At 42.2% G+C, this 26,566-nt stretch overlaps 1 protein-coding gene across 5 annotated transcripts in view; it reads right to left on the bottom strand.

Moving 5' to 3' along the window:
* The window catches only part of DOCK4 (dedicator of cytokinesis 4), a 246,183-nt gene that overhangs the window by 90,000 nt on the left and 129,617 nt on the right, over positions 1-26,566 (bottom strand). For all 5 annotated transcript variants that reach the window (XM_081928903.1, XM_081928904.1, XM_081928906.1 and 2 more), the window contains exons 12-16: positions 24,287-24,375; positions 15,157-15,282; positions 4,348-4,472; positions 3,714-3,876; positions 1,110-1,216 (exon numbers count right to left, since the gene is read on the bottom strand). In XM_081928903.1, the coding sequence (XP_081785029.1) occupies positions 1,110-1,216; positions 3,714-3,876; positions 4,348-4,472; positions 15,157-15,282; positions 24,287-24,375 (610 nt within the window). The remainder of the gene's footprint in view (positions 1-1,109; positions 1,217-3,713; positions 3,877-4,347; positions 4,473-15,156; positions 15,283-24,286; positions 24,376-26,566) is intronic.

Below are 26,566 nucleotides of genomic sequence, written 5' to 3'. Positions count from 1 at the left end.
AGTGCCCCTCTGATATTTCTACTCAAATGCTTTGTTGTTGACTCATGATGAATAAACTAAAGACATAGGACACCTTTCTTCTCACTTCACCCTCTGTCTATTGACTCTGATTATCTGCTAACATCACCATCCATCCTATGAACAGGTACATAGCTATGGCTTTTCTTTGAGTCTTCTTCCCTTTGTCTCCTATATTCAGTCCAGTTACAAGCAGGTGGTCCTTCCTGTCTGCCCCCTGTAGTCCACCCCTTGGTAAGCTTTCATCTTGATTACTGCTATCTTCTTCTCTCCGGCCTTACATTATTTCATATCGGGGGCTCGTACACACTTTCGCTTGCCCTATGCCTAGAAAGCATGGGTCTGAGCGGTTTTCCACTTGACCCACACTTTCTAGGCATGGGTCTGAGTGGTTTCCCCCTTGCCACGATCCTTTCCCGTGGGAAAGCCCACTCTTTAGCTGTAAATCGGAATACACCCAATTGCTGTTTGCTCCGATTGAGCGTTAAAGAGTGGTTTTCCTAGAGGGAAAACAGCAGGACAAGAGGGAGAAGCCCTTGGTGTCCTCAGCTCTAGCCCATATCAACTGCCTAAATCATACAACTGTCATTGCTCTGACCAACTGGGAAAAACACACACACCGTTGCTAAGCACAAGCGGTGTTATCAGGGAGAAGATACACAGGCAACTTTTTCGTGCGTGCAAATGCACAGAAATTTCAGTGTGGCTAAAGGGGTGTGTGTGTGTGTGTGTGTGTGAGAGAGAGAGAGAGAGAGAGAGAGAGAGAGAGAGAGAGAGAGAGAGAGAGAGAGAGACTTTCTAGATAATGTTGGGAATTTGGCCAACCTAGATGCAACACATTAGCAAAACAGGAGCAGTATTTAATAAGGAAATTTCACAGTACGAGGTACTGCATTGAAATGCATAACAAGATTTAAAGAGACAATAACATAAGCTTGAAAGGATAAAATGAGAGCATATTTTGCACAATGACAAGCCTAGCATTCTTTTGGCAGCTGATTCAGTCTGCCTAAATCTAAGGGCAGCCCTAGGCATTTGGAGTATTTCTCTTGAATAAATCACATTTCCCTCTGCTTTCCAGTGGAAATTACCTTATGCACAATGAGCTCGTGTGTGCCATCTGGCAGTGTCCTTCCATTTTCCTGCATCAGAGGGACGAAAGAAAAACCAAACAACTTCTTCTCCCCCTTTTCTTTTGCTGAAACACATATATAAATTAAAAATCCACCATATTCCAGGCTGGAAATGAGAATGCATAGATTCAGCGAAAGCAGAGTTGCATATATAACTTGGCACTCATCCACAACCAAAAGTCAAAAATGAAAATAATAATAATAATAATAATAATAATAATAATAATAATAATAATAATTTGTACGCCGCTCATCTGACTGGGTTTCCCCAGCCGCTCTGGGTGGCTTCCAACATACATAAAAACATAATAAAACATTAAACATTAAAAAGCTTCCCTATACAGGGAAGACACCTTCAGGTGTCTTCTAAAGGTCATCTCCTTGACATCTGATGGGAGGGCGTTCCACAGGGTGGGCGCCACTACAGAGAAGGCCCTCTGCCATAGTGAGAAATCCATAACCTACAAAACTACTAATAGGACACAATCCAGCAAACAGCCACAACTCATACAGAAAGCAATGCGATAGGACACATTTGGACATGCTTCAATTAAAACTGAGGCTAACAAAGGCTGCCAGGAGCATGGGAGTGTGAAGGAGGAAACTTACAATGGCCTCATCTCCATGTTGTGATAAGCCAGTTTGTCTTAGTCTTACATGTACATTGCCCCTGCTGCGTAGCTCCCCCAGGCAGCTTTCTCCCAGCATGCATGGCGCCTGGGCAGCTCAAACAATTCACAGTATAGCTTGCCATGTTGTCCACACCGAAACTATGCGAGTGTTAAGTCAGAAATAAACCAAGAACTTGATTTCTGGCTTGGTGCTCATGGTTAGTTTGTTTAAAACGAACGGTGGTCCAGGTTTGGATGATGTGATATCATACAATGGCTTGTTTGAGTTGTACAGGCACAGGGTGTGGGTGTGTGGGTCTGTAAGCTGGAGAGGGACCCATGCAGCAGGGGGAGGTACATTCACAATTAAGCCATGGCTGAAGACGAACTATAGCTTTTCATGATGTGTGAACTAGGCCAACATGATGGCATAAATCTACGCAGGAAATAGTTCATGGCCAGGATAGGAATCATTCCCAAAAACACTGTAGGCAGCTACTTCCTTATGGCAGCATCGGGCCTAAAGTAATTAGTAACATGTCATTCAAATTCATCTTTGTTTACTGAGCACAATCCCTGACTCATCCAAATTACAGAATTATACCAACTATTTTGAAAATGCTTACCCTGATTCTGGATATATTTAAAATGCAAGAAAATTCAAATTCAAAACAACTTACTTTCAAGTAAGCTTGCTTAAAAGCGCCAGCTTGCTAGGAACATAAGAGCAATACTTTGTACTTACATCACTATTTGTGATTTTTTTAAAGAAAAGTTGATGAAAGACATCTATTTCCTAGCCAAACTAGAAACTAATCTAAAGTCAGATCTTGAGGTCACTAAAAGAGTTGAATAAGCCTAGCTAGCTAATACCTGCAGAGATCTTTAAACAATCCCTTTCCACAACAGTCAAGAATGCAAGAGACAAGGAGAAGCAAGCTGTATTCTCAGACCATTTTGTTCACCACATACAAATATAAGAGATCTGAAGAAGAGAAGGCAAAGACTTCTAAAACTGTAAATTGTGGCTCTCCTTCAATATCACCTTACATTGCTTTGAAGAAAAGAAAAATGTAAAATGTTCTAGAAAAAAAAATCACCTACTTGCTCCTATTTCTGTGCTCTTGTTTTACCTCATGGAATAAACATGTCACTTCCTTAATAATTCTATTATTTGAGCCCACAACCCTTGCAACTCTCTAGAACAGTAGTTCCCAAACTTTCCCCCACACAGACCACTTGGAAATTGCCAGAGGTCATGCTGGACCACGTAATGATATTTCTGCTTGTAATGTGCTATGCTAGGTGCTGTATGGTTTTTAATTGTATTTTTACAGACATGCCATGGAGCACCTGAATAAAGCTTGTGGACCAATAGTGGTCTGCAGACCACAGCTAGGGAACCCCTGCTCTGGAACAAAGCTGGGGGAATCTGTGGAGAATATGGGAATTGGGAGTCGAACAACATCTGGAGGAACACACCCCTGCTCTAGAACCTTCCAATTATTTCCCCTAGCAGTCTGTGCAGGCAGGAAGTTTTTAGCTTATAGCATTTCAGATATTTTTCTCAACTGTGCTTGATAGAATTGTCATTTGCATCCAACCCTCATAGGGGTGAAAAGTATTTCGGTAAAACAAATACTATCAGAAAGGCAAGTAATAATGGCACAGATATCGAGGAAAACCTTTATAGCTACAAATACCTGCAGCCTGGTAAAGAGTTTCATACACTCTATAGTTATGGAAGAAAACCCATCCCTTTCTGCAGGATAGTGCTAAGGCAAAGCTGTTAATGCCAGTGGATAGCTGGTTTTCAAATGTGATTCCCTCTCCCAGTAAGCTGCAAAGAGTAGAAAATCTGTCTTAAGTCAGTGTGCACGAAAAGCATTTGAAAAGCTCCGAGACTGCCTAGTGCAACTCCAAAGCGCTACAACTTATGAATAGGTCTTACTGGAACAGTGTCGGAATTCAAAGCGAAGATGAGCTCCCCTGAATTTATCCACAGGAATAGGAAGTTTCAGCAGCTCAGCCCACCGTGGACTGTTGTTGTGGTAAAGCACAAAGGAGTGAAATTCAGTGGCTGGTGGCTCTCCAGAGCCAAAAGAGATAAAATCCTGAGGAAGAGAGAAAGAAAGCAGGTTAAAGGCATTACTTTAGAGCCAAAATTAACATGAACTCTGGGGGGAAAAAGATGTCAAAAGCATCTACGGAACATTGCCAACCCTTCAGTGACCTTCTCAAGCAAAGGCTCAATAAGGTTCCCTTATTTATTTATTTTTTGGCCTGCCTGGGACTGCAAAAGAAGCAAGGTTATGAAGGTCCAGCAGGCCATGGTATAATTCATCGGCTGCATTTAGCTTGGTCAGACAAGCTGTGTAGGCCTAACTAGAAGTTGCAATTTGTGTGCTTGATTGCTGTGATTATGACCCCATGAATACCTAGTGTACATATTTCTCTCTATTGGATAGCTGGACTGTGTACATTGTTATAAAATATATGGGTAGTCATTGATTGCAGAAGGTTACCATTTAGAATAAAATACACAATAGGAAAGGTTAAGGAGAAAGCTTGAAGAAGAAAAATACCTTTAGGATTTGACCACCACAGTCCACAATGTACATTGTCACTTCTACATTCCTAGCCACACTTTTTCCTCCCTTCTCAAACTCTCCTCTTTCTATTGTGATATATAAGTCATTCCTCATTTCACCTGCAGGAGAGGGAAAGAAACAGTTGAAGATTAACCCAAGCAGAAACAACACAGCCTTGATCTTCGCTTTAAATAACAAAATAAAATAATAAAAATTAGGGAATAAGCCCAGGAGAAAGGAGTGCTAGATAAAATTTACTCTGTAATCACACCGTGTGTGTGTGTGTGTGTGTGTGTGTGTGTGTGTGTGAGAGAGAGAGAGAGAGAGAGAGAGAGAGAGAGAGAGAGAGAGAGAGAGTTAATAGTAATGATGAGATGGATCCGCTCTGCAAGAATTGTATAATCAGAGCATGACCCCCCTCTCAGGCACATGCCCACCGGACAGGGTAAGGCTCATCCTAAACCCCTTGTACATTAAGCTGTCAAAACCATGCTGGTGTAACAACACGCTTGCAGCAATAGGACTCCATTGGTGCAAGGTAGAAAACTATAAATACCAATTTATGTGAGGGAGGCCTTTGGCTCAGTCAGGGTCCCTCTGCACTACACACACCCGTCTGCATGCACACAGAGCTCTTTTCCACATCGGCTGAACATACAGATGGCATCTCTCCTGGAAGTGGGGTGGGTGGGAGGTGCACTCCCAATTGTTCCTTGCCAAGAGGGATTTGCTGATGGTGTCCATCAGTGAGCCCCGGGAAGTTGTCCATTTGCAGATGTGCTTTGAAATCAAACCATGTCTGCAAAGCAATATCGTTCCTTTGCAGGGAGCTTTGGTGTAGTGGTTAAGAGCGGTAGTCTCGTAATCTGGTGAACCGGGTTTGCGTCTCTACTCTTCCACATGCAGCTGCTAGGTGACCCTGGGCCAGTCACACTTCTCTGAAGTCTCTCAGCCTCACTCAACTCACAGAGTGTTTGTTGTGAGGGAGGAAGGGAAAGGAGAATATTAGCCGCTTTGAGACTCCTTAGGGTAGTGATAAAGCGGGATATCAAATCCAAACTACTACTACTACTACTCTTCTTCTTCTTCTTCTTCTTCTTCTTCTTCTTCTTCTTCTTCTTCTTCTTCTTCTTTGCTGGTCCACAAAGGTGAAACATTCATTTGCAAATGCACTTTGCAAATGGACAACTTCAAAGGTTCCCACTGCCAATGCCTATCAGCTGATAGCACTACCCATCTGCCCTAAATGGCCTGTGGATAGTGAGCCAGTTCTTGATCTGGTCCTTGGGCTGAAAAAAGCACACACACCCATCTTAAAAAAAAAAGGGGGGGGGAAGATGGGTGAGGGGAGCTGAAGGTATTAGTTAAGCCAACTATTTCTGCATGCAGCAGTTTGTATGGTGGAGTGAGGAAGGAGCGAGCATGCAATCAGCTGAGGTCCTTTCAAGTAACTTTTCTTTAACCAGGTTACAATCCTATTTAATACATAAAAATATATTATGACAGGCACTATGAACAAAATAAATTCTACTATGCAGCGAACTGTGTTTCAATAATTGCTCTATAACAGAACAAAGGACAAGAGCAGTATGTGTCTTAGAAGCTAATTTTGTATGTATTATTTTAAGGGGGAGAATCATCATTCCACAGCCAGAAGCATTTTAATTAATGCTGCAGATAATATTAAAGTGACTGGGAATACTATGCTTAAAGACACAAAACAATCAAGACTCATTCAAGCTGGAAATAACTTCATAATCCATTCCTCGTGTAAATCTGTTATAGTCATACTAGATCTTAAACAAAGCATGCATGCATTTGCCCAGAGATGCATATACCAATACAAAGCCCAAATCTCAATTCAAGAAAAGCCATTTGGCAATTAGCGAGTGTAGATATATAAAGGAGGAGTTCCCAATAGAATACCTAATAAGAGCAGACACAGAATATTTGAAAAAGGCTTGAAAAAGCTGAAAGGGAGAGGTCAATACATAGGACTCCAAACAGCTGGAGAGAAGGATGTAACATAGCGCCTGCCTGTGTGGAGAAGTTTGGTAAGAAGACTTTGTATGTGCTCACATAGCAACAACAACAACAACAACAATAATAAAATTTTATTTATATCCCGCTCTCCCCAGCCGAAGCCAGGCTCAGGGCGGCTAACACCAATAAAATAATACAGCATTCTAAAATAATTTAATTATAAAATTAATTCAAATCAAATTGATGGCAACCATTGGGCTAGAGTTCTGTGAAGATTGCCAAAGGAGGGAGTCAGGTTGTGCCCTGGCCAAAGGCTTGGTGGAACAGCTCTGTCTTGCAGGCCCTGCAGAAAGATGTCAAGTCCCGCAGGGCCCTCGTCTCTTGTGGCAGAGCGTTCCACAAGATCGGAGTCACAGCCGAAAAAGAATGGTGGCACCTCTATCTTGTCTGCAGCAGTTAGGAACAGCCAGGTTCATATCCCAAAATATAGGCGCAAACGGTAGGCAAACCAACACCCCCAATTTGTTATGGTGCCCAGCCCTCCAATGTATGTTGTATGCACAAGACATTATCATTAATACAATGAAAACCCCCCCTCCCATTGTACCCTATCACAAAATACTTCAATATCAAAAACTATGGGCTCCAATATTGTGCAAGTGGTGTTTCAGTCATACAGTGGGGCTTCCCATCCCTCTCCTCCCCACCAGCAGTCCCCACATACTCCCCAAATTATGCTCTAGAGGCTTACCCAACCCAGTGGGGCAAATTTTGAGGAGATGTGACAGGCTACAGGGAGGGTAGCAAAGAGGAGAGGAGAGGAAGGGAAAGTCACGCTGTGAGAGCAGAACTATGTTGCACTCACACAGTGGCTGTGTTGGATTCAACGCTATATTACAAACGTAGGCCATCTTGAAATGCCTCCATTCCCTGGTAAGGTAATCACTGATGATTCAATATGCTTTAGGATGTGGTTGGAAACGTAAACAATTCGTCACACAGATTGGCATTCCATGTAGAATTGGTACTCCCTGGTCCCAGAACATGTACACACCATGTTCATGGATCAATGCACATTCACATATTTCAGCTGTTCACAAACCACTTAACACTGCAGTCTCTGCACAGCGTACAGGATCACAAAAGGTAAAACAGAGACAAAACTAGTTTAAAATTAATTAGAAAGAATAATAAAGAACATTACTTAAAATGCTTGCCGACATAAAATAAGTCTTCATCAGGTACCAGAAGTTCAACTAAGCCTGCCAAAGTGATGGCGTTGACCTTCAAAGCCCTAAATAGCCTTGACCCTGCATACCTGAAGGAGTGCATATACCTCCATAGTTCAGCCCAAACACTGAGGTGAAATTTTGAGGGTTCCCTCAGTGTGAAAAGTGAAGTTATAGGGAACCGAGCAGAGGGCCTTCACAGAAGTCGCTCACACCCTGTGGAACACCCTCCCATCAGATGTCAAACAGATAAACAACAATTTGACTTTTAGAAGAAATCTGAAGGCAGCCCTATTCGGGGAAGTTTTTAATGGTTGATGTTTTACTGTGTTTTTAATATTTTGTTGGGAGCTGCCCAAAGTGACTGGGGCAACACAGTCAGATGGGTGGCATATAAATAATAAAATTATTCTTCTCATTGTTGTTAATATTACTACTATTATCTCAGATAGGAGAGAGTTCCACAGAATTGGGCCGGCAGTGCTGAATGCACTGCTCCAGATGGATATGAGCTTTGAGTGCAGGGATTAATGGTGACTTCTCCCTACCCCCCCCCCTCCAAGAAAAAGAAAAAAAGAAACTTCAGTGACTGAGCAGGGATGTAAGGATTCAGGTGGTCCTTAAGATATCCTGGATCCAAGTTGTTAAGGGCCTTGTAAGTGAATACAAAAACCTTGAACCAAGCCTGGTAGCATATGGGCAGTCAGTGCAAGCTTCTTGGAGTTATTTGATGGCAGCAGCTTGTCCGCACTGAAAGCAGTGGTCTACTTGAAGTGAGCCCCAATCCTTTAAAGAGAGATGGGAAACTTAGATAATTGGACACTTTTTGTCAGCTACCCAATTATTTCGTTTTACTTGAATTATGTTCATGGCCACTTTTTTTAAAAAAGAAAGATCATCAACAATCCCTGAAAAAATGAAGTCCTAAGATAAAATATCTAACAAGCTAAATACAGTGGTACCTTGGGTTACATACACTTCAGGTTACAGACTCTGCTAACCCAGAAATATTACCTTGTGTTAAGAGCTTTCCTTCAGGATGAGAACAGAAATCACCCAGTGCTGGTGCAGCGGCAGCAGGAGGCCCCATTAGCTAAAGTGGTACCTCAGGTTAAGAACAGTTTCAGGTTAAGAACAGACCTCCAGAACAAATTAAGTTCTTAACCTGAGGTACCACTGTACTCCAGAAATTTTAAAGACATCTTCCCTGGACTTGGGAACAGTCTTCCAAAGTAAAGTGTTAGGATTCTTTTGTTTTGTTTTCTAAAGAATATTCTAAACTACACATACTACTTTCTTGGCAGACTATGACTGGTTAGCAAAGTTTCTGGACTACAACTCTTATCATTCCTGACATTTAGTCATGCTGGGTGGGGCTGATGAAAGTTAGAATCCCATAAAATATTTTGAAGGGGCACAGGTTTCCCTCTCCTGTAGAGCAAAAGTGAAACAGGTATTCCTGACAGCTACCACACATTAAATCCCCGGTGCTGGTTGTGTTTCTGCCAGAGCAGCAAAATGGAAATCAAACACAGTTGCATTATGAGCACATTGTTCTCCCTGTCACTCCGAGCTCAACCCTTTATTGACAAAACACACAGTGAATCCAATAAATCAAGGTCACGGGAGGAAAAAGAAATAAAGAGTGGAGTGGCTGCGATAAAAGTAATTGTGCATTTATTGAACTTATTGAACCGAGTGTGACCAGACACCTGTTCATTTGCTAGTTTTATTTGGGAAAACCGAAATTCACTGGCAGACATGAGGCATTGTCCCCACTTTCATTCATATAAAAAAAAATTAAACAGCATCTGAAATACAGGCTACATTCCCCACAGATCATAACAGTTTTATGGATGGTTATAGCTCAAGCCCTATTTACTTAACTGTATTGCTTTAAACTTATTTTTCAATAGCTAACACAATCAGAAAAAACTTTGTGACAAAGGACTCTGGTAAAGGGGGGGGGGTTCCCAATTGAATTTTATAGACTTTGCAATCAGCAAGAAGTTACTGACTGCAAAAATGGAAGAATATTACTATTATGGGAATAATATTGGGTTGCGTCAAGCGAAGAGATGGCTCTCTTGGGGCTTCCGCACAGCTTGATTGCTTGCATAATGACCTCAAAGGCTGGTGGGTACTTGTTACTGAAATTTGTGGCAAACCTGCCTGGCAGGGAAGAGGCTGAGATAGGGTTCTGCCTGTTGTATGTGTGTCGCAGAAGAGAAAATACGGCAGTTTTCAGTGTAACCAACTAAGGAGAAAGAAAGCTGAGTTTTATTGCTGGGTAGCAGGAAGATGCCTTGAAGGGCGAGCCTACAACTGCCTGTTGTTACTTTTGGAAACAGATAATGCTTTACAAATTAGATCTGTGGCTGCCCCCTATGCTGAATGTTTGTATGTTTCTAATCAGACAGGTACAGTGGTACCTTGGTTGTCGAACTTATTCCGTTCCGTTCAACTCCTGAAACCGTTTGAAAACCAAGGCGTGGCTTCCAATTGATTGCAGGAGCTTCCTGCACTCAATCGGAAGCCGCGTCGGACATTCGGCTTCCAAAAAACGCTCGCAAGCCGGAATACTCACTTCTAGGTTTTGCAAACTTTGGGAGCCAAGCTGTTCAACAACCAAGGTACCACTGTATTATGAAACACCACTGACTCTCCAATCCATGCAGAGTCACCAGAAAACTGATCTAGTAAAAGGCTGCCTTTAGAAGTTCCTCTTGCTTAAGGAACTGAGAACATGTGAAACATTATTCTCTTTCATGAGACTAATGAGTCTGCTTTTGGATGATTCTGGCCGTGTCTTGGTCCTTTTCAGCCTGGTTTTATTTATAATTTTGGGACAGAGACTGCATCCATAGCACAAGGATGCAGTCCTTTCCAGAGTTTTGCACCCTTGGAGTTTTCAGTTAGATATCGTGACTCCCTGGAAGCACGCTGGAATAAGTGGAATCCAGCAATTTGATCACAGCTGTCCTAGAACACCTGTAGAGCCTAACACAAACAGCTGGTTTTAACCTTTAAGGCTCTTATCCCGTATAAGCCTGCCAGGTTTTTGCAGTTCTGCTCCAGAGACCTTCCCTTCTGGAGTAGCATTTCTGTTAGTTTTTCTGGCTGTGAAGCTGTGGAATGTTCTGCTCTTCCTCAAGAGGTTAATTTATGCTCCTTTTGAGACGTATAAAACCTTTTGGGGAGTCAACCTGAATTGTTTTATATTTTCATTAAAAAACCAAAACCAAACAGGTTTAACTGTTTCAGAAACATTATTTTGTTCAAAAGTGGTATATAAATACTGGAATACTGTAACTACAATAAAAATTAATGTGAGACAGTACTCCCAGAACCCAATTTGTACAGGTACACTCATTAAGTCACAAGGAACAAACAGGAGACAAATTTACAGCAAATATCTGAAAGAGTAGGAAATTAAATTCTTAACACAGTTAATAATCTACGGCACAGTTCTTGCATTCCAAGTTTGGGCGTAATCTCATAATGGTAAGCCCTTTAAAACAAATAACTGCATTCCGGTTGTACAAATCCAACACCTTCTTTTTGTCTTCTTGATTTATAGCAGAGTCAGTTGAGTACAGAGAGGACAGAAACAGATTCAAATAACACAATTCCTCAAGGAGACTTTTATCTGATGAAAATACTTCCCTGTAGATGGTGCTCACAACCAGCATCTGAGCTCTGTAGTGTTGATTAATTACAAAGGCCCCTAAGCAGAAAATAATATTTACTGCTGTTGAAGGAGAAGAGGATTTTCTGCGGGCTTTCCCTATATCAACGGGGTCTAGGATGGGTCTAAAAAGAGCTGGAAATTGATTGGGAAATACTGACACCTGAAGTTTTAAGGTTTAATTGCTTGATATCTGAGACACTTACAAGGGTCATACACAAAATCAGATGATCTGTGATTTCAACATAATAGAATGATTTCAACATAATATTCTCCGAGCACAATTCAAAGTGTTGGTGTTGACCTTTAAAGCCCTAAACGGCCTCGGCCCAGTATACCTGAAGGAGCGTCTCCACCCCCATCGTTCTGCCCGGACGCTGAGGTCCAGTGCCGAGGGCCTTCTGGCGGTTCCCTCATTGCGAGAAGCAAAGCTACAGGGAACCAGGCAGAGGGCCTTTTCGGTAGTGGCGCCCGCCCTGTGGAACGCCCTCCCAGCAGATGTCAAAACGATAAACAACTACTTGACATTCAGAAAACATCTTAAGGCAGCCCTGTTCAGGGAAGTTTTTAATGTATGATATTTTAGTGTTTCCTGGTTTTTATGGAAGCCGCCCAGAGTGGCTGGAGGGGCCCAGCCAGATGGGCGGGGTATAAATAATAAATTATTATTATTATTATTATCTGGGATGCTGATTATAAATCTATCTGCACTTTGAAGCCTATGGCTGAGTCTTTGACACTTCTTCCTCTTCCCAACGAACTATATTTGCACATGATATATAGGAATAATAGTCCTGTTTAAGAACGCAAGAGCTCTTTTGGATCAGATCAAAGTTGTATTTAGTCCAGTACTTGTTTCCCACAGTGAACAACCAAATGCCAAAAGCAAAACCTCAGTGCAACATTTGAAGATAGCGATCATATCTCCTCTCAGTCTCCTCTTTCCCAGGCTAAACATACCCAACTCCTTCAACCATTCCCCATCAGGCTTGGTTTCCAGATTCTTGATCATATCGGTCACCCTCCACTACATATTCCAGCTTCTCAATCTCCTTCTTAAATTATGGTGCCAAGAATTGGACACAGTACTCCAGGTGTGGTCTGACCAAGACAGAATAGAGCAGTACTATGACTTCCCTTGATCTGGACACTATGTTTCTGTTGATGAAGGCTAGAATAGGTTCAGCATTTTTTGCTGCTGCATCACACTGTACTCATATATCCTTTTCACATGTACTACCAGTAAGCCAGGTCAAGCAGCTACAAATCCACCCAACAGCTACTTTGTCCAGCCCATATTTTACCAGCTTCTCTGCAAGAATATAATGGGGGGCTTTGTCAAAAGCCTTACTGAAATCAAGATACACTATGTCCACAGCATTCCCCTGATCCACCAAGCTTGTAACGTCATCAAAAAAAGAAATGAGATTTGTCTGGCATGACTTATTTTTGAGAAACTCATGCTGGGTCTTAGTAATCACAGCATCCTTTTCTAAGTGCTCAGAGATGGACCGTTTAATTATTTGTTCTAGGACCTTTCTTGGTATCAAGATCAAGCTGACCAGTCGGTAGTTATCTGGGTCTTCCTTTCCCCTCTTCTCAAAAATTATAGACAAAGGTTCTGAGATTACATTGGTAAACTTCTTTAGTACTCTTGGGTGCAGCTCACCAGGCCCTGGAGATTTGAATTCATTTAAAGTAGCTTGTGACTCTCCCGACCACTGCTGCATGTGTCCTGTGGGTTGCCCATCCCATCTGATTAAAGCTGTGTGTTACTCATGGAACAAAGTCTATCCTACACTGCAGGAGATGCAGACAGAAAGGATAACCTTCTGCTTTTCATTTTCCATATTGCCTGGCTGCAATTAGCAAAACAAACATTCATTCTTATTAAGATACGATGATCACTATACAAATAAAAAAATATCCTTTACAGCATGTGCCATATCCTCACAATAGTGGTTCAGTAGGCTCACAAAAGAATAGAGCCAATTACTAAGCTGATGTCAAAATCTATATTTTTAAGCAAAGTCCATCACAGCTACAGCAGCGCAGCTTATACATAGCCGCTGAAGTCTACCAGCGGCTGGCCACACACTGCTCCGCTGTAATGTGCATTTTCATAGTGGCACAGAACATCACTGTGTCTCACAATGGGAAGTCAAAAGAAGAAAAATTATTTATAGCAGCCAGAGGAAAATGTGACAACGCACAGCAGAGAGCCGCTATATCATGCACTGCTAGCAAAGAATGGAATAGAGCTAATAGGGATGCCTGGTGTTCAGTAAAAGCTGTTACTCATTAGCATCAGTTACACCAGCTTCCAGGGTGCTTGATGACATTTTCTCAAATTACCAAACTACAACACCACAAAAAAAGGTAAGGAAAGCTGGAGTGCTAGTGGAAACCACTGAACTTCAAGCAGTTATTTATGATGGATTTTGGGGAGAAGATTCTTTGAATCATCTGCATAGTATTAAGGACAGAATCAGGACGTGGCAGAAGAGTAACCTTTCACCCCTGCAATCAACATAAGGCTGAACAGGAAATAAAAGGGAGGAAGGACCTACGTAGTATCCAAAATGGGTTCTTCCTGGCTTCTGTACACCACGCAAAAATGCAGACCAAGGAAAATGAGAATTATCTGTTTGAAAGCTCTGAGATTAGCTTTCAACAATTAAGTGTGCAATAGTCTCAAACATCTAACAACAGGAACTCGTGGTTCTCTGCCAATACTTGCTGTGTCTGGGACTGGATGATTTATAGCTCCACTCCATTTGATTCTCAGAGCTAAAGCTCCCAGAAATTCTTGCTACACACTCCTGTCTATGCAAGCCAGCTGCTGCCTAAGCACCTAAATCAAACTGCTTTGACGCCCTAACCTCTCCACTTCCTATCATCCTAACTTTACTCCTGCTTTCTTCATTCCATTGTCAATCATGCCTACCTGGACATGCTCAAGTCTAGACTGTTCTTTCCCGATGTCTGTTTTGCTTGCCCCAAAACACACACACAGAGACACACAAACTTTTTTTGCCATGGTATGATTTACCAGGGACACAGGTGGCGCTGTGGGTTAAAGCCTCAGCGCCTAGGACTTGCCGATCGAAAGGTCAGCGGTTCGAATCCCTGCTGCGGGGTGCGCTCCCGCTGCTCGGTCCCAGCGCCTGCCAACCTAGCAGTTCGAAAGCACCTCTGGGTGCAAGTAGATAAATAGGGACCGCTTACCAGCGGGAAGGTAAACAGCGTTTCCGTGTGCAGCTCTGGCTCGCCAGAGCAGCGATGTCACACTGGCCATGTGACCCGGAAGTGTCTCCGGACAGCGCTGGCCCCTGGCCTCTTAAGTGAGATGGGCGCACAACCCCAGAGTCTGTCAAGACTGGCCTGTACGGGCAGGGGTACCTTTACCTTTACCTTTATGATTTACCAGTCATTCAGAAATTCAATTGCAGAGACAGCTAATCAGGTCTTTGATCACAAAGGCTTGGACCAGAAGCACAAAGATTTACTTGGAATTAGATCCTACTGCTTTCGGCGCGATTTATTTCCATGTGAGCATGCTTAATCATGGAAGATGCAAAATCTAAGCTTTACAAAAATCATCAAGGAAAAATAAGCAACTTTCCATTATCATCCTTTGTAACCTCATGGAGTAGCTGCTGCAATGCCCTTTAGCTATAGCTTCCCTTAGAGGTGATTCAGAAGAACCAGCTGGTATAAAATCCTATGGCCCACCTCTTTGCAGAAGTAGGGTTGATAGGAACATATATAGTCTGCTGTACAATTTGCTGCACTAGCTATCTATCTGCTTCCTGATCCAGCTGACAAGTGTCTTTTCAACCACCTCGGACCTTAATTCCTATTTTAGGATAGGATTTTTCTTAACTTGGTTCTTTAACCCACCTGGCATGATAATATTGGAAAAGCCCAGCTTTCTTGTTATCGATACTCCATGTGTAAACATGGATGTGTAGTCCCTCCTGATTTGTTCAATGTCTCCATGTAGCAGCTGCAGAGACACAGCTAGACCTATAAAAGGAAAAGGAAACAGTCAAGAATCAGTCATTCCTCACTTTTCCAGAGAAGCACCAGGGGCCATCTGTCAAAAGAATCTAGACAAGCAGCACATATATTCACAGGGCCAATAACAGGTACTGTATAGACCACCAATTCTTGGGGACCATAAAGTGTTCTAGAGATCGGAAATCCATTTTCCCATGCAAACTGACTTCAGACATCATCAGGTTCCATAATAAAATGGGCACCATTCAGAAATAAGGGCTTCACAGTTAAAAATTATAGGCGGAGTTGGGACACTGCATACAAAATCCAAAGAGACATTGGCTTGATTCATTTGTAGCAACAAAAGCACGGCTCGGCTGTTGGGTTCATCCACTCCCTCCCACTTGCATGTTCCAATTGCCTCTCTCCCTTCCTGTAGTCTGCAGTAGTGTCTGTGCAGGAGAAACTAGTTTGCACAAGCAGTAGTTCATCTCCAAATACCAGAATACGAAACCTAAATGCAGTAGTGGTATGGTGATTGTTGTGGCTAAGGACATTGCGTGGCCAGAGAAAAGTCCCAGTGGTCAGATAGACTCCTGGAGGATTGCATTTGGCCTCCAGGTCTGAGGCTCCCCATGCATATTATACAGTCTCAAATTTTCCAAAACATATTCAATGTGGCTACACCTTTTGATGTCTATTCGTCCAGAAAGATTATCCACAGCACCTTCTATTGTGATTTTCATGGGTATTTTGCCCGTGATAAAAGGGACCACAGATGACATGCTCTAACATTAGAGATGTGATCACTCAATTCTCAACTCATCCCATATGTGTGTGTGTAAATGCACATGTGAAAACAACTATAATGGGGACTTTTTAAGCACTGGCCATATGATTTATTACCGTTTAACAAATAACTTTGCTTAAGACATTTATTAAACTGGGTGGGGTTTTTTATTGTCTTCTTAGAGACAAAGACACATTTGATACAGACTACAATTACTTCAAAGAAGTAGTCTGCTAAAATAATAAGATATTCTGCACTGCCTGGTGCCGTGTAATCCTGTTATTCTTCCTAAACACTTTAAAGTTCAAGACCTTAAATCTAATTAGCATTTAAAGATTTCTTCAACCTCTTCTTTCATCTGCCTCAGACTTCCTTCAGAGAATTGTATTTCACCCAGGAAGCAGGAGAATATCAACCACAAAAGCAGCTTTTAACCCAGGACTTGAAGGAGCTGTCAAGGATGTTAGATTAAGGCCCTTTTCACTTGCTCAAATACCACTTTCAATGTACATTGCATAGGTGCATGTGGATTGCAGTCTTCACCCTCTCCTGCAAACACACAGTACTCTCTGTACATACATGCAGCTGAGTATGAGATGGATCTTTCCCAGTATTCGGATACTGCAAATAGGAAGAGAGTTTGATTCCTGCCACAACTCATGATTCTGTTTATCATGTGATGTTGCAAACCCAGGGCATCAGTATTGTATCTCCAAAAAAGTAGGCAACTGAAGAAGAAAATTCAGCAAAGGTAAAGGTAAAGGGACCCCTGACCGTTAAGTCCAGTAGCAGACGTCTCTGGGGTTGCAGCGTTCATCTCGCTTTACTGGCCGAGGAAGCCGACGTTTGTCCCCGGACAGCTTCTCTGGGTCCTGTGACCAACATGACTAAGCTGCTTCTGGCGAACCAGAGCAGCGCACGGAAACACCATTTACCTTCCCGACGGAGTGGTACCTATTTATCTACTTGCACTTTGACGCGCTCTCCAACTGCTAGGTTGGCAGGAGCTGGGACTGAGCAACAAAACACTGGCTAGCTTGGTATGCAAACAGGCCCTCCAAGTGTCCCTATTTCCAAGATTTACAGAAGGTGTCCCGGTTTCTGATTTGATCCTTTAGAAGACAGCTGAAGGCAGCCCTGTATAGGGAAGTTTTAAAATGCTTAATGTTTTGTTATGTTTTTATATGCGTTGGAAGCCGCTCAGAGTGACTAGGGCAACCCAGTCAGATAGGTGGGGTATATATAAAATAATAATCATAATTATTATAATTATAATTATTTGGGGTGTCCCTATTTTCTTTGGAGAAATGTTGGAGTTTATGTGGAAATAGGCACTTACTTGTTCAGGTGTTGAGGTCATTTACAACTTTAAAAGGTAAGTACCAGCATCTCGATTTGGGTCCTGATAAAAAGCATTGCAACCCTCTTTTCAGTAGGCGAAAAAGCTTTCCTGAATACTGCTGCAACCTGCTATTCCTCGGAGTGCAAAGAATCAGAAGTGACCCATGTTTGCGAGCCTACTAAACGAAAGTGTGGGCCAGCTCATTTGCACATAAAGTGTTAATAAGCCCTAAGCAAATTCCAAGACCACTGGGACCAGACAGGCACTGTATTACCTTTGAAATATACTGAAGCCACGTGAGACCAGTACTCACTTTCATGCATTGTTTGCTCCATTTTATATATACTGTATATATTGTACCAAGTACAAGGTATAGCACAGATATCTGAAAAGGTGTCAAGTTTAACTAGAGTTACAACTGCCTTCCAGGCTTTCTACAAGCAAATTTTACGTGAAGTCTTTATGCTTCATAATAGAACTACTTTTTTTGAAGTTGCACAATTCAGGTACCACTGAAAAAGGATGAATGATAGCCTGAGATGCTAACAATAGAGTTTATTGGTACAAGGCAGCTACTGAATGTCCTATATAATAGAATTTTTTAATAAAACTGTAGCTGTCAATTACCTTAAGCCATTGCTGCAAGGGCGTTCAGAGTGAGCTTAGTCAATAGAACATTATCTTCTTGTTTAGATTGCTATAACAATATAACGAAAGACCTTTCCAATCTAGCAGAATTTTAATAGCATTAAAATGTAAACAAAGTATAAGCTGGCGTAGGAAGATAATCATGGCTTGAGCATCCAGCTGCACACATAGCAGCTCGAACACTTGACTGTGTTAGATTATTATAGCCAGTGCAAGTAATGAGAGGGGAAATACAATAGATTGCATTGCAGTCAGTGAAAATAATGAGGGTGGAAGTGTGGAAATTTCCTGACCAATAAATGAGCAGTGCGGATCGAGCAGAACCGGCGCAATTTGTGTGCAGCAAGACTCCTGCTCATCATTATGATATGCAGAATGGGTGGGAAGACATTGCTTCGATTTCAGACACCTCTGTGCATACAAATGTATTACCACTTTACAGGTGTAGCCAACGTGGTGCCTTCTAGACATCGCTGGACTACGATGTCTATTATCCATGAACATCGACCATGCTGGTCAGGGCTGATGGAGGCTGGAGCACAACAACAGATGAAAACCACCATGTTGTCCACTCCAGCACCACTAAATGGGGCTCCTTTGGGCAAAGCAGAGCTATGCAATGTAAGGTTGCAGGGAGGGGGCAGATTTTACCTCCATATCATAATTATTATTATTTCATAATATAATGCCACCATGGCGCTTTACAGAGTAACAAGTCAAGTCCTTGCCTTGAGGAGCTTACAATGTACAATTTGAAGGGGAAAAAATGCCTTAGCTTTGCTATGTTCTACAGGAAATCATGGCATGAAGTTCACAATGGGCCAAAGAGCAAGGAACCAAAGATAAATTCACGTCTTCATGCATAATTAGAAGAGTGACACACTCATGAGATGCAAGAAAAGTCAAGGAATGGAAGGTGTGGGAGGGAGAAAAAGATAACATGACATCTTGCTACTTTTACCTTCAGGCATGAGTGAGAGCCGTTTATGTATTTAGGAGGGAGTGAAGGGTTCAACCTGGGAGCCCTTCTAGGCAATATTGTCAGTAAGCTACATGTCAGCAGTGCGCAGGGCCAGAGGCAAAAGTGGGAGGAGCAATGAAAGTACATTTTACCTATCTATAAGCTAGTTTACACCCCCACCCCACCCCTCTGTCTTCCATCCAGAAAAGCAAGAATTACACAAGCACACACTCCAACCCAGCAAAAACACTTGGGGCTAAAAACAGGGCATGGTCTGGGGAGAGTTCTGAGGGCCGAGTTGAAAGGCCTGTGGAGGGCTACATCTGGTTCCCTGGTCATGTGGTTCCCCACCCCTGCTCAAGGATCAGAGGCTAAACTTGCTTATTAGAAGCACATGATGTGAGGAAGGGCCTGGAATCCACCACTTCCACCATCCAGCAGCAGCTGTGTCCCAAACTGCAGTCTAATTACTTTACTAGGTACTAGAGACTTCAATGGGTGTCTTAGGAAACGAAGCCAGTTCCTTCATCATAGGTTCGCGCCTTCTTGTGCAAGGCCTGGCCCTGGTTTCTGCCCCTTAGTCACACTGGAGTTGGGAGCTGGCTTTTATATTATGGATGGCAGATTGTCCCCTCTCTTATAACTGTGAGGCTTCTGCTAAACGTGCGTAAGATGGGCAAGGAACCAGATAAAGCTGCCAGAATGACCCCATAAGACGTTTCCATCAGCTGGTTCTATGTCACAGAGAAGTTTGTCTTTCAGTTATCTAAAATCCCCTCCAAGTAGTGCTTGTCAAACGTGAGAGGTCAAAACCAACTCATGGAAACCATGCTGTGTCCTATCACCACCTGCTATGACTAACTACTTACTCCTCATCATGAGTCAGTGCTCACCTCAATAATTATATTGGCTCATCTTTTCGCGCATGGCTTCCTGAGATTTGAGTCATGAAGATATATACACTGTAAGCAAAACTTTCTGGTCCGAAGAAAAGGGAGCAGAAAACTCACAACAAGCTCGAAGCTTGTTCCCGTAATGCTAAGCTACAGTCTATCGTTGTGTCTGAATGCTGTCAAAATAAACTGGGGGGCAAAGCGTTGCTCATCTTGAAGATCAGAGTGTGCTCTCCCTCTCATGCTGTGAGAAGCAAAATGTATTATTTCCAGTATCTTGATTTCTAGTCAATACTCGAGTGCCTTAGCTGACCATTAATTTCAAAACATGAACATTGCATGGGAATTCCATTTTCAAGTAACCATGGCTTGTCCTTATGTGCAAATCCAGACAAACAGTTTCGGATCCTGGCTTGATATACCACTGTTTACATAATGGCATCCGAACTTAGTTGAAAACAGAAATGAAAGCTTCTTATCTCTTCCTCGTGGTTGCATCAAAAAAGGACAAAGAAGGGAAAGTGTATGAGTAACACTAAACCATAGTTAAGTGTTACGTTATGTTGAAATCAAGCCACTGACTGACGGTGCAAATGGCCAATGAAATTACGCCTATTGTTTCATTTGCTTTGCTATCTCCTACCCCTTAAGAAATATAGTGTTATTCAGAGAATCCCCATCTTTGCTGAGGTTAAGGGCCCCATGTTTCTAAATCTTTAAAAGAATAATCTAAAAAATAAATAAATCATCCAGGAACCAGATATAAGTGCATAGCTTTTATTTTGTTTTATTTTAATCAAAAATCTCAAAATACTTCTCTTCTACTGTCAAGTCATAATTAAAGCTAATTGAGCAATAATTACCAAGCAAAAAAATCTCCAAAGTTCATTTGCCTTGGCTTTCCTTTTATTGAGAACAAAGTGAAATGCTTCCATGCTGTGTGTATTTATGTTGAATCACAAAGATCTCAGCATCATTCCTGCCTTGAATTTCTTTCTAACAGCAGCCTTCGGTGACAATTGATGTTTAAACACATCAAAATCTAATGTACATAATCTCCTTGCCTCAGAAGTGTAATGAAGGATTAAAATGGCAGATTAATATCCTGTCACAAGAGTGCAAAAGCAATTATACAAAAGCACTCTAACGTATGGGTGCCAGGGAGAGTGGGTATAAAACACAACTCTTCAAGTGCTGTTGATGTATTTCTGAACTAAGCAGAGGCATATTCGAGAACAAGCTGAATCAGAGACCTAACAAAAGATAGCTTGGGATGATTACACAGAAAAGCATGATGGGTCACATGTCACTAAATCAGCGTTTCCTAACTTGGTGCCCACTACATGTTTAGGACTGCAGTTCCCACCAGGCCCAGGCAAATCAGGCCCAGTCCTTGCAAACAGGATGCTGGACTTGATGGGCCTTTGCCCAGATCCAGTGGGGCTCTTCTTATCGATGGGAACTCCAGTCCAAAACACTTGGAAGAGAGCCACATTCAAGAAGGTTGCAGTAAATAAGTTCCTTTCCTCCTTGATGGGAGCAGGAAGATGCTCATTATCAATATGGTAACAAATGTATTCTATAGAAAGAGGCAGGGATTTTTGTCAGCCATAACTCAATGGAAGCTCCTCTTCTTAGATGGGTTCTGGCACAATTGCTGGTGGGCACCATTGCCATGTGAAGAGATCAAGTGAGGAGGTGTTCGTGGTGAATTTCGGCACCTCTTTTTTTCTAGAATAACAGCACTGGAAAGAGGCCAGAACAGAACATTTTCTAGATGATATGGTGCAAGCTTCACCTTGCACCAAAAGATCTATAATACAATTTCCACATAATTTACTATAAAGAGCTGACAATCAACCAGCAGACCTCAGCTGCAAATTATGAACCCACGTTGTAGGCACATTTTTACTATTTGAGTGAAGGTATGTATTTAATAGGGACGCGAGTGGCGCTGTGGTCTAAACCACTGAGCTGGGCTTGCTGATCAGAAGGTAGGCGGTTCGAATCCCTGTGACGGGGTGAGTTCCCGTTGCTCGGTCCCAACTCCTGCCAACCTAGCAGTTCAAAAGTACCCCCAAAAGTGCAAGTAAATAAATAGGTACCGCTCCGGCTGGAAGATAAATGGCATTTCCGTGTACTGCTCTGGTTTCGGTGTTCTGTTGCGCCAGAAGTGGCTTAGTCATGCTGGCCACATGACCCGGAAAAACTGTCTGCGGAGCGGACAAACGCCAGCTCCCTCAGCCTGTAAAGTGAGATGATCACCGCAACCCCAGAGTCGTTCACGGCTGGACTTAACTGTCAGGGGTCCTTTACCTTTATGTATTTAATACCATACAGGTTCAGAGAAAGACTGTTCAATGAAAAAATGAAAGGCCTCAATGCACACACACAGAATTGAGAAAAGGGTGTTTATAGGATTTCAATATTGTCACCCTACGAGAACAAACATCAATACGGAAATGGACTAATATGTCACCTACAGGACAATCTTATACACATCTGCTTAGAACTAAGACATGCTGTGTTGGGGCTTACACTGCCAGTAAATATATTTAGGACTCTGACATTAATGCTGTCTCAGGGCATCATTTAGAGGCAATTCAAACTTGATGAAAATATGCAGCCTCTGGAGCTAGGTGGAAGATTGCCTGGGAGCCCTGACAGGTTGTGGTCCATCATGGAAGAAAGGCAGAATAAACAGCTCAGGATCCCAATACCTCAAGGACCATGAACCAGCCTGGACCCTGCAATCATCATCTGAGGCCCTTCTTCGGGTGCCTCCCTTGAAGGTGGCAATACAGGAATGGGCCTTTTCAGCAGTGTCTCCGTTTCTGGAATGCTCTCCCCAGGGAAGTTTGCCTGGAGCCTTCATTACATATCTTAAGGCACCAGCCAAAAACATATCTCTTCAACCAGGAGTTTGGCAGATTAACATTCTATGACCTTTTAAATGTGTCTGTGGGAGAGGGCTTATTGGTTTGTTTTGCTTTTGCTTTGCTATCTATTCTGCATTTTCATTTTCTATGTTTATATTGCGAGCTGCCCTGTGATAGCTGAATAAAGGGTGGTATACAAATTTAACTAATTAATAATAACAATCACCATCATAATGGAATAAATAAATTAAAACTGGTTCAGAAATTCCTCTGGGCTGCATCATGCACTCAGAGAAGTTTGAATGTGTGATATAAGTTGTAAATTAGTTGTTCGTGGATCTCTGATGCAGCATTTTCCAAAATGAATTGTGTGGTGTTTTTTTTAAAAAAAAACTTCATACGCTTCAAATTTCTAGCAAAAAGCCCCAAATCGATCATTTGGGTATGGAATTACTTAAAGCTTGTAATTCACTAACATTACAGCTACTACATAAACCAGGATAAGACAACATTCTGTCTTAAATTAAGCATACTTTGTCTCATGGGAGAACACACGCACATGCATGGTTTCTTAGTGTAATAACTGTATCTCTAAATATATCTGTAAAAGTATCTAAACCTCATTCACTGAACTTGTGCTTACTCATGTGCAAGTCAGCAGCATGAAAAAATGCACATATCTTGCCCAAACATATGCAACAACAGCCTCTATGACTTTTCGATAATTAAGACTAAGAAGTACTCTTTTAGGCCAGGGCAATATAACACCCTAAGGTTTAAATGCAACGCACACACCATGACCCTACCACTTTTTAATTAAGACTGCAGCATGCTGACTTTCCCATTACATTAACTCTTTCAAATCTCCCATGTCACCAGGGTTTCGCTGCATCATGAATTTAAAACGGCAAATTCACCTTACATTAAAATGTGCTCTGCAGCAAGTCACCGTTATCACAAAGCCCATCAAAATGCCATGCACAGAGATAAGACTGCTAATGCTGTGAGGCACTGCTGAAAACACACATCAAAAATTGCATATGATTGATGGCGCTAGTTGAGTCTCTTTTCTTAAACTGTTTCTTTGTGATTAGCTGCATTTAAATTAGCACGACTACTTATATACCTTATCTATTCACTGGCAAAAATTGTATGGAAGGCTATGAGAATGATGCGATTTCATGAGAGGAAGATTTTTCTCTGAAAAGCTCTGCCTTCAGTTTTTAAAATAAAAAGCAAATTTTCAGACCTCATGGTTGCAAAAACAAAATTGTTTGCTAATGTATGGGCAACATCTGCTGAAAGATGGTGACCAGCCTAAGATGGCAAGCCTATCCACATTGGGGGGTCAATTAAACATCATGGGTCTCAGGACTGTACCAAAATGCTACCAAGAAAGCTTAGAAGTTAAGCAGGAATTGATACCAGGTGTTCTGCCACGCCGAAAGCTAAAATACTACCTACTGCACCATACTGACTCTTCAAATTTTGCAGAAGAAAATCAGATAGATGACTTACCAGCATTAGATCCTGTAAGGTTATAACGAGCGTTTAGCTTCTTGATGATGTTCTCATGGATCTGAAACCAGTCACTCTCCGTGTTACACCTGTAAAAGGAGTAGTGTTTTAAAATCCCAGTAGGAGACATGTTTTCCCTAGTTAACGAATTCAGAGAGTCTATCTCCCAAGGCAGGATTGTATCTCTCATCCAACATTACCAACTGTGAAATGAAACAACTTCAATGCATATCTGTTATGGGCTCCGAAGAGTGTTGGGGGCAGGGAGGCAGGGGATCAGGGGAGTGACCCAGGAGAGGGGGACCAGCAATGTATGGGGTGTGGCACAGCCCACAAGTCAAGAGCTAAGGCAGGGGAAGGAGGGATGCACTCAGGATGTGGCAGAAGGAAAGGCTGTTCTGGCAACAGGCAGATCAGTAATACTCTAAGTAACGCATCTAGGGATAGCTCCAGGTTTGACACCATCACCCCAGCCAAGTACCATCCGATGGGTTCTTTCCAACATTAGCAGCTCCCCAACATCAGTCAGTGCACACCCCAATAGGCTTACCAGCAGTGGCGTGAAATAGCATGACCTGTGGTGACTAGGTGCCCATCATTTTAATGAGCAACAGTGCCCACTGGACCACTCTGGAGAATTACATATGGTAGCCTGCTCACATTCTAATGCACAGATAATGGCACCTTAGGAATACCTGCTGAGCAGTTAGAGACCATGCGTTCTAAACTGTGAGCCTCTTACTCAAATTGTCTAGGGGGTAAACCACCCAAGCTGGCTTTCGCCCTAGATGACTTACAGATAATTGAGACTGGCCACTGTGTATAGATTGTTTGGAACCAAAGGTCAAAGAAAATTATACCACAATGCAATTTCTTTGAAGTGGCCATACTCAAAATGGGAAGCCACTAGAGAGGGAGCCATGAGTACCAATTCCACGCAAGAAACATTTTCAATAGCAGCAGCAGAAACAAAATGCTCAAATCCCATAATTCAGCAATTATTTTAAGGTGTATTTGTTATTTAAAGGAAGCCAGAATCCTTCTTTTTATGTGTTGTCCTGCGTTTTTGAAACACACACATAAACAGTCCCATTCTCAAAGGAGAACAAAATTGGCAGGTCAACCTGCCTACTGCTGAGGAATCCAGCAGAGAACACTTTCGGCCGAACTGTCAGAAAATTAAAGTAAAATAAAAGCTATTCTGCCATTGCTCCATCACACTAAATTGCTCTCACAACCATTGCTTCCAGCAGCTATAATATGGGGGGAAAGAGTCCAGTGAAGGATTGACCTTGAGACACTGAGGCGATTCATAATCCGAGAACTAACCCTGAAAGTAGCAGAAGTCCCCAGTGAGTGCAGCTGATAACATCGCAGTCTGTGCCCTCATATTATTTCCCAAAATATTATTTCACACTTTCAAGTCCAAAGTCAGAGGAGAGTGAAACATACTTTTTCACTGCTTCCAAGAAACTAAATAATACCACTGGGTCAAAAATACAACTTACACTTTGTTTACGAAACAGCTCCAATGGGATTGGAGGGATCATTCTGCGATATTATAGCAGTGGACAAAGCTGTATTGTAACTTTCGAATAGATGCTTTAATAATATATATATATATATATATATATATATATATATATATATATATATATATATTTGCTTTCGTAGATTTTCACGGGTACAGGAATGCAGGTTTTGGTGTCCTCGGGTGTCTTCCCGTGTAAAAGTTGGGGTGTCTATGCGACGTTTCGACGAGGTCTCACTCGTCATCTTCAGGCTGGTGCTTTCGGCTTCTTGTTACTGGAACAGAGCAGTACTGGACACACTATCTACCGGAAAAAAACACACACCAACCGCTACTTACATGCACAATCACACCACCACCCTGCACAAATAAACTCCGTAGCCAAGACTCTCATCTCCAGAACCAAACGCCTGGCTGACAAAGACCACTTGACAACTGAGTTACAGAATCTCTCAAATGTGTTAATTGCCAATGGATACCAGCAAAACAGGGTTACGAAGCTAATCCAAAAAGAAACACCCCCCAAAAACCAAGACACAGAAGAAAACAATGGCATGGCCCTCCTTCCTTATATCAAGGGCACTACAGATAAAATTAGCAAAATCCTCCATAAACACAATATCAAAACAGCCTTTTGCACCAACCAAAAAATAGCCAATATCCTCAGAAACCCCAAGGATAAAATCCAGTTGGAAAACCAAGGGGTCTATGAAATACCCTGCAAAGTCTGCCCAGCCACGTACATTGGA

This window comes from Podarcis melisellensis (assembly GCF_964234715.1).
Source record: "Podarcis melisellensis genome assembly, chromosome: 10".
In the NCBI taxonomy this organism is placed as follows: Eukaryota; Metazoa; Chordata; class Lepidosauria; order Squamata; family Lacertidae; genus Podarcis; species Podarcis melisellensis.
Note: the sequence above shows the minus strand (reverse complement) of the source record. Positions and strands in the feature narration are given on the sequence as shown.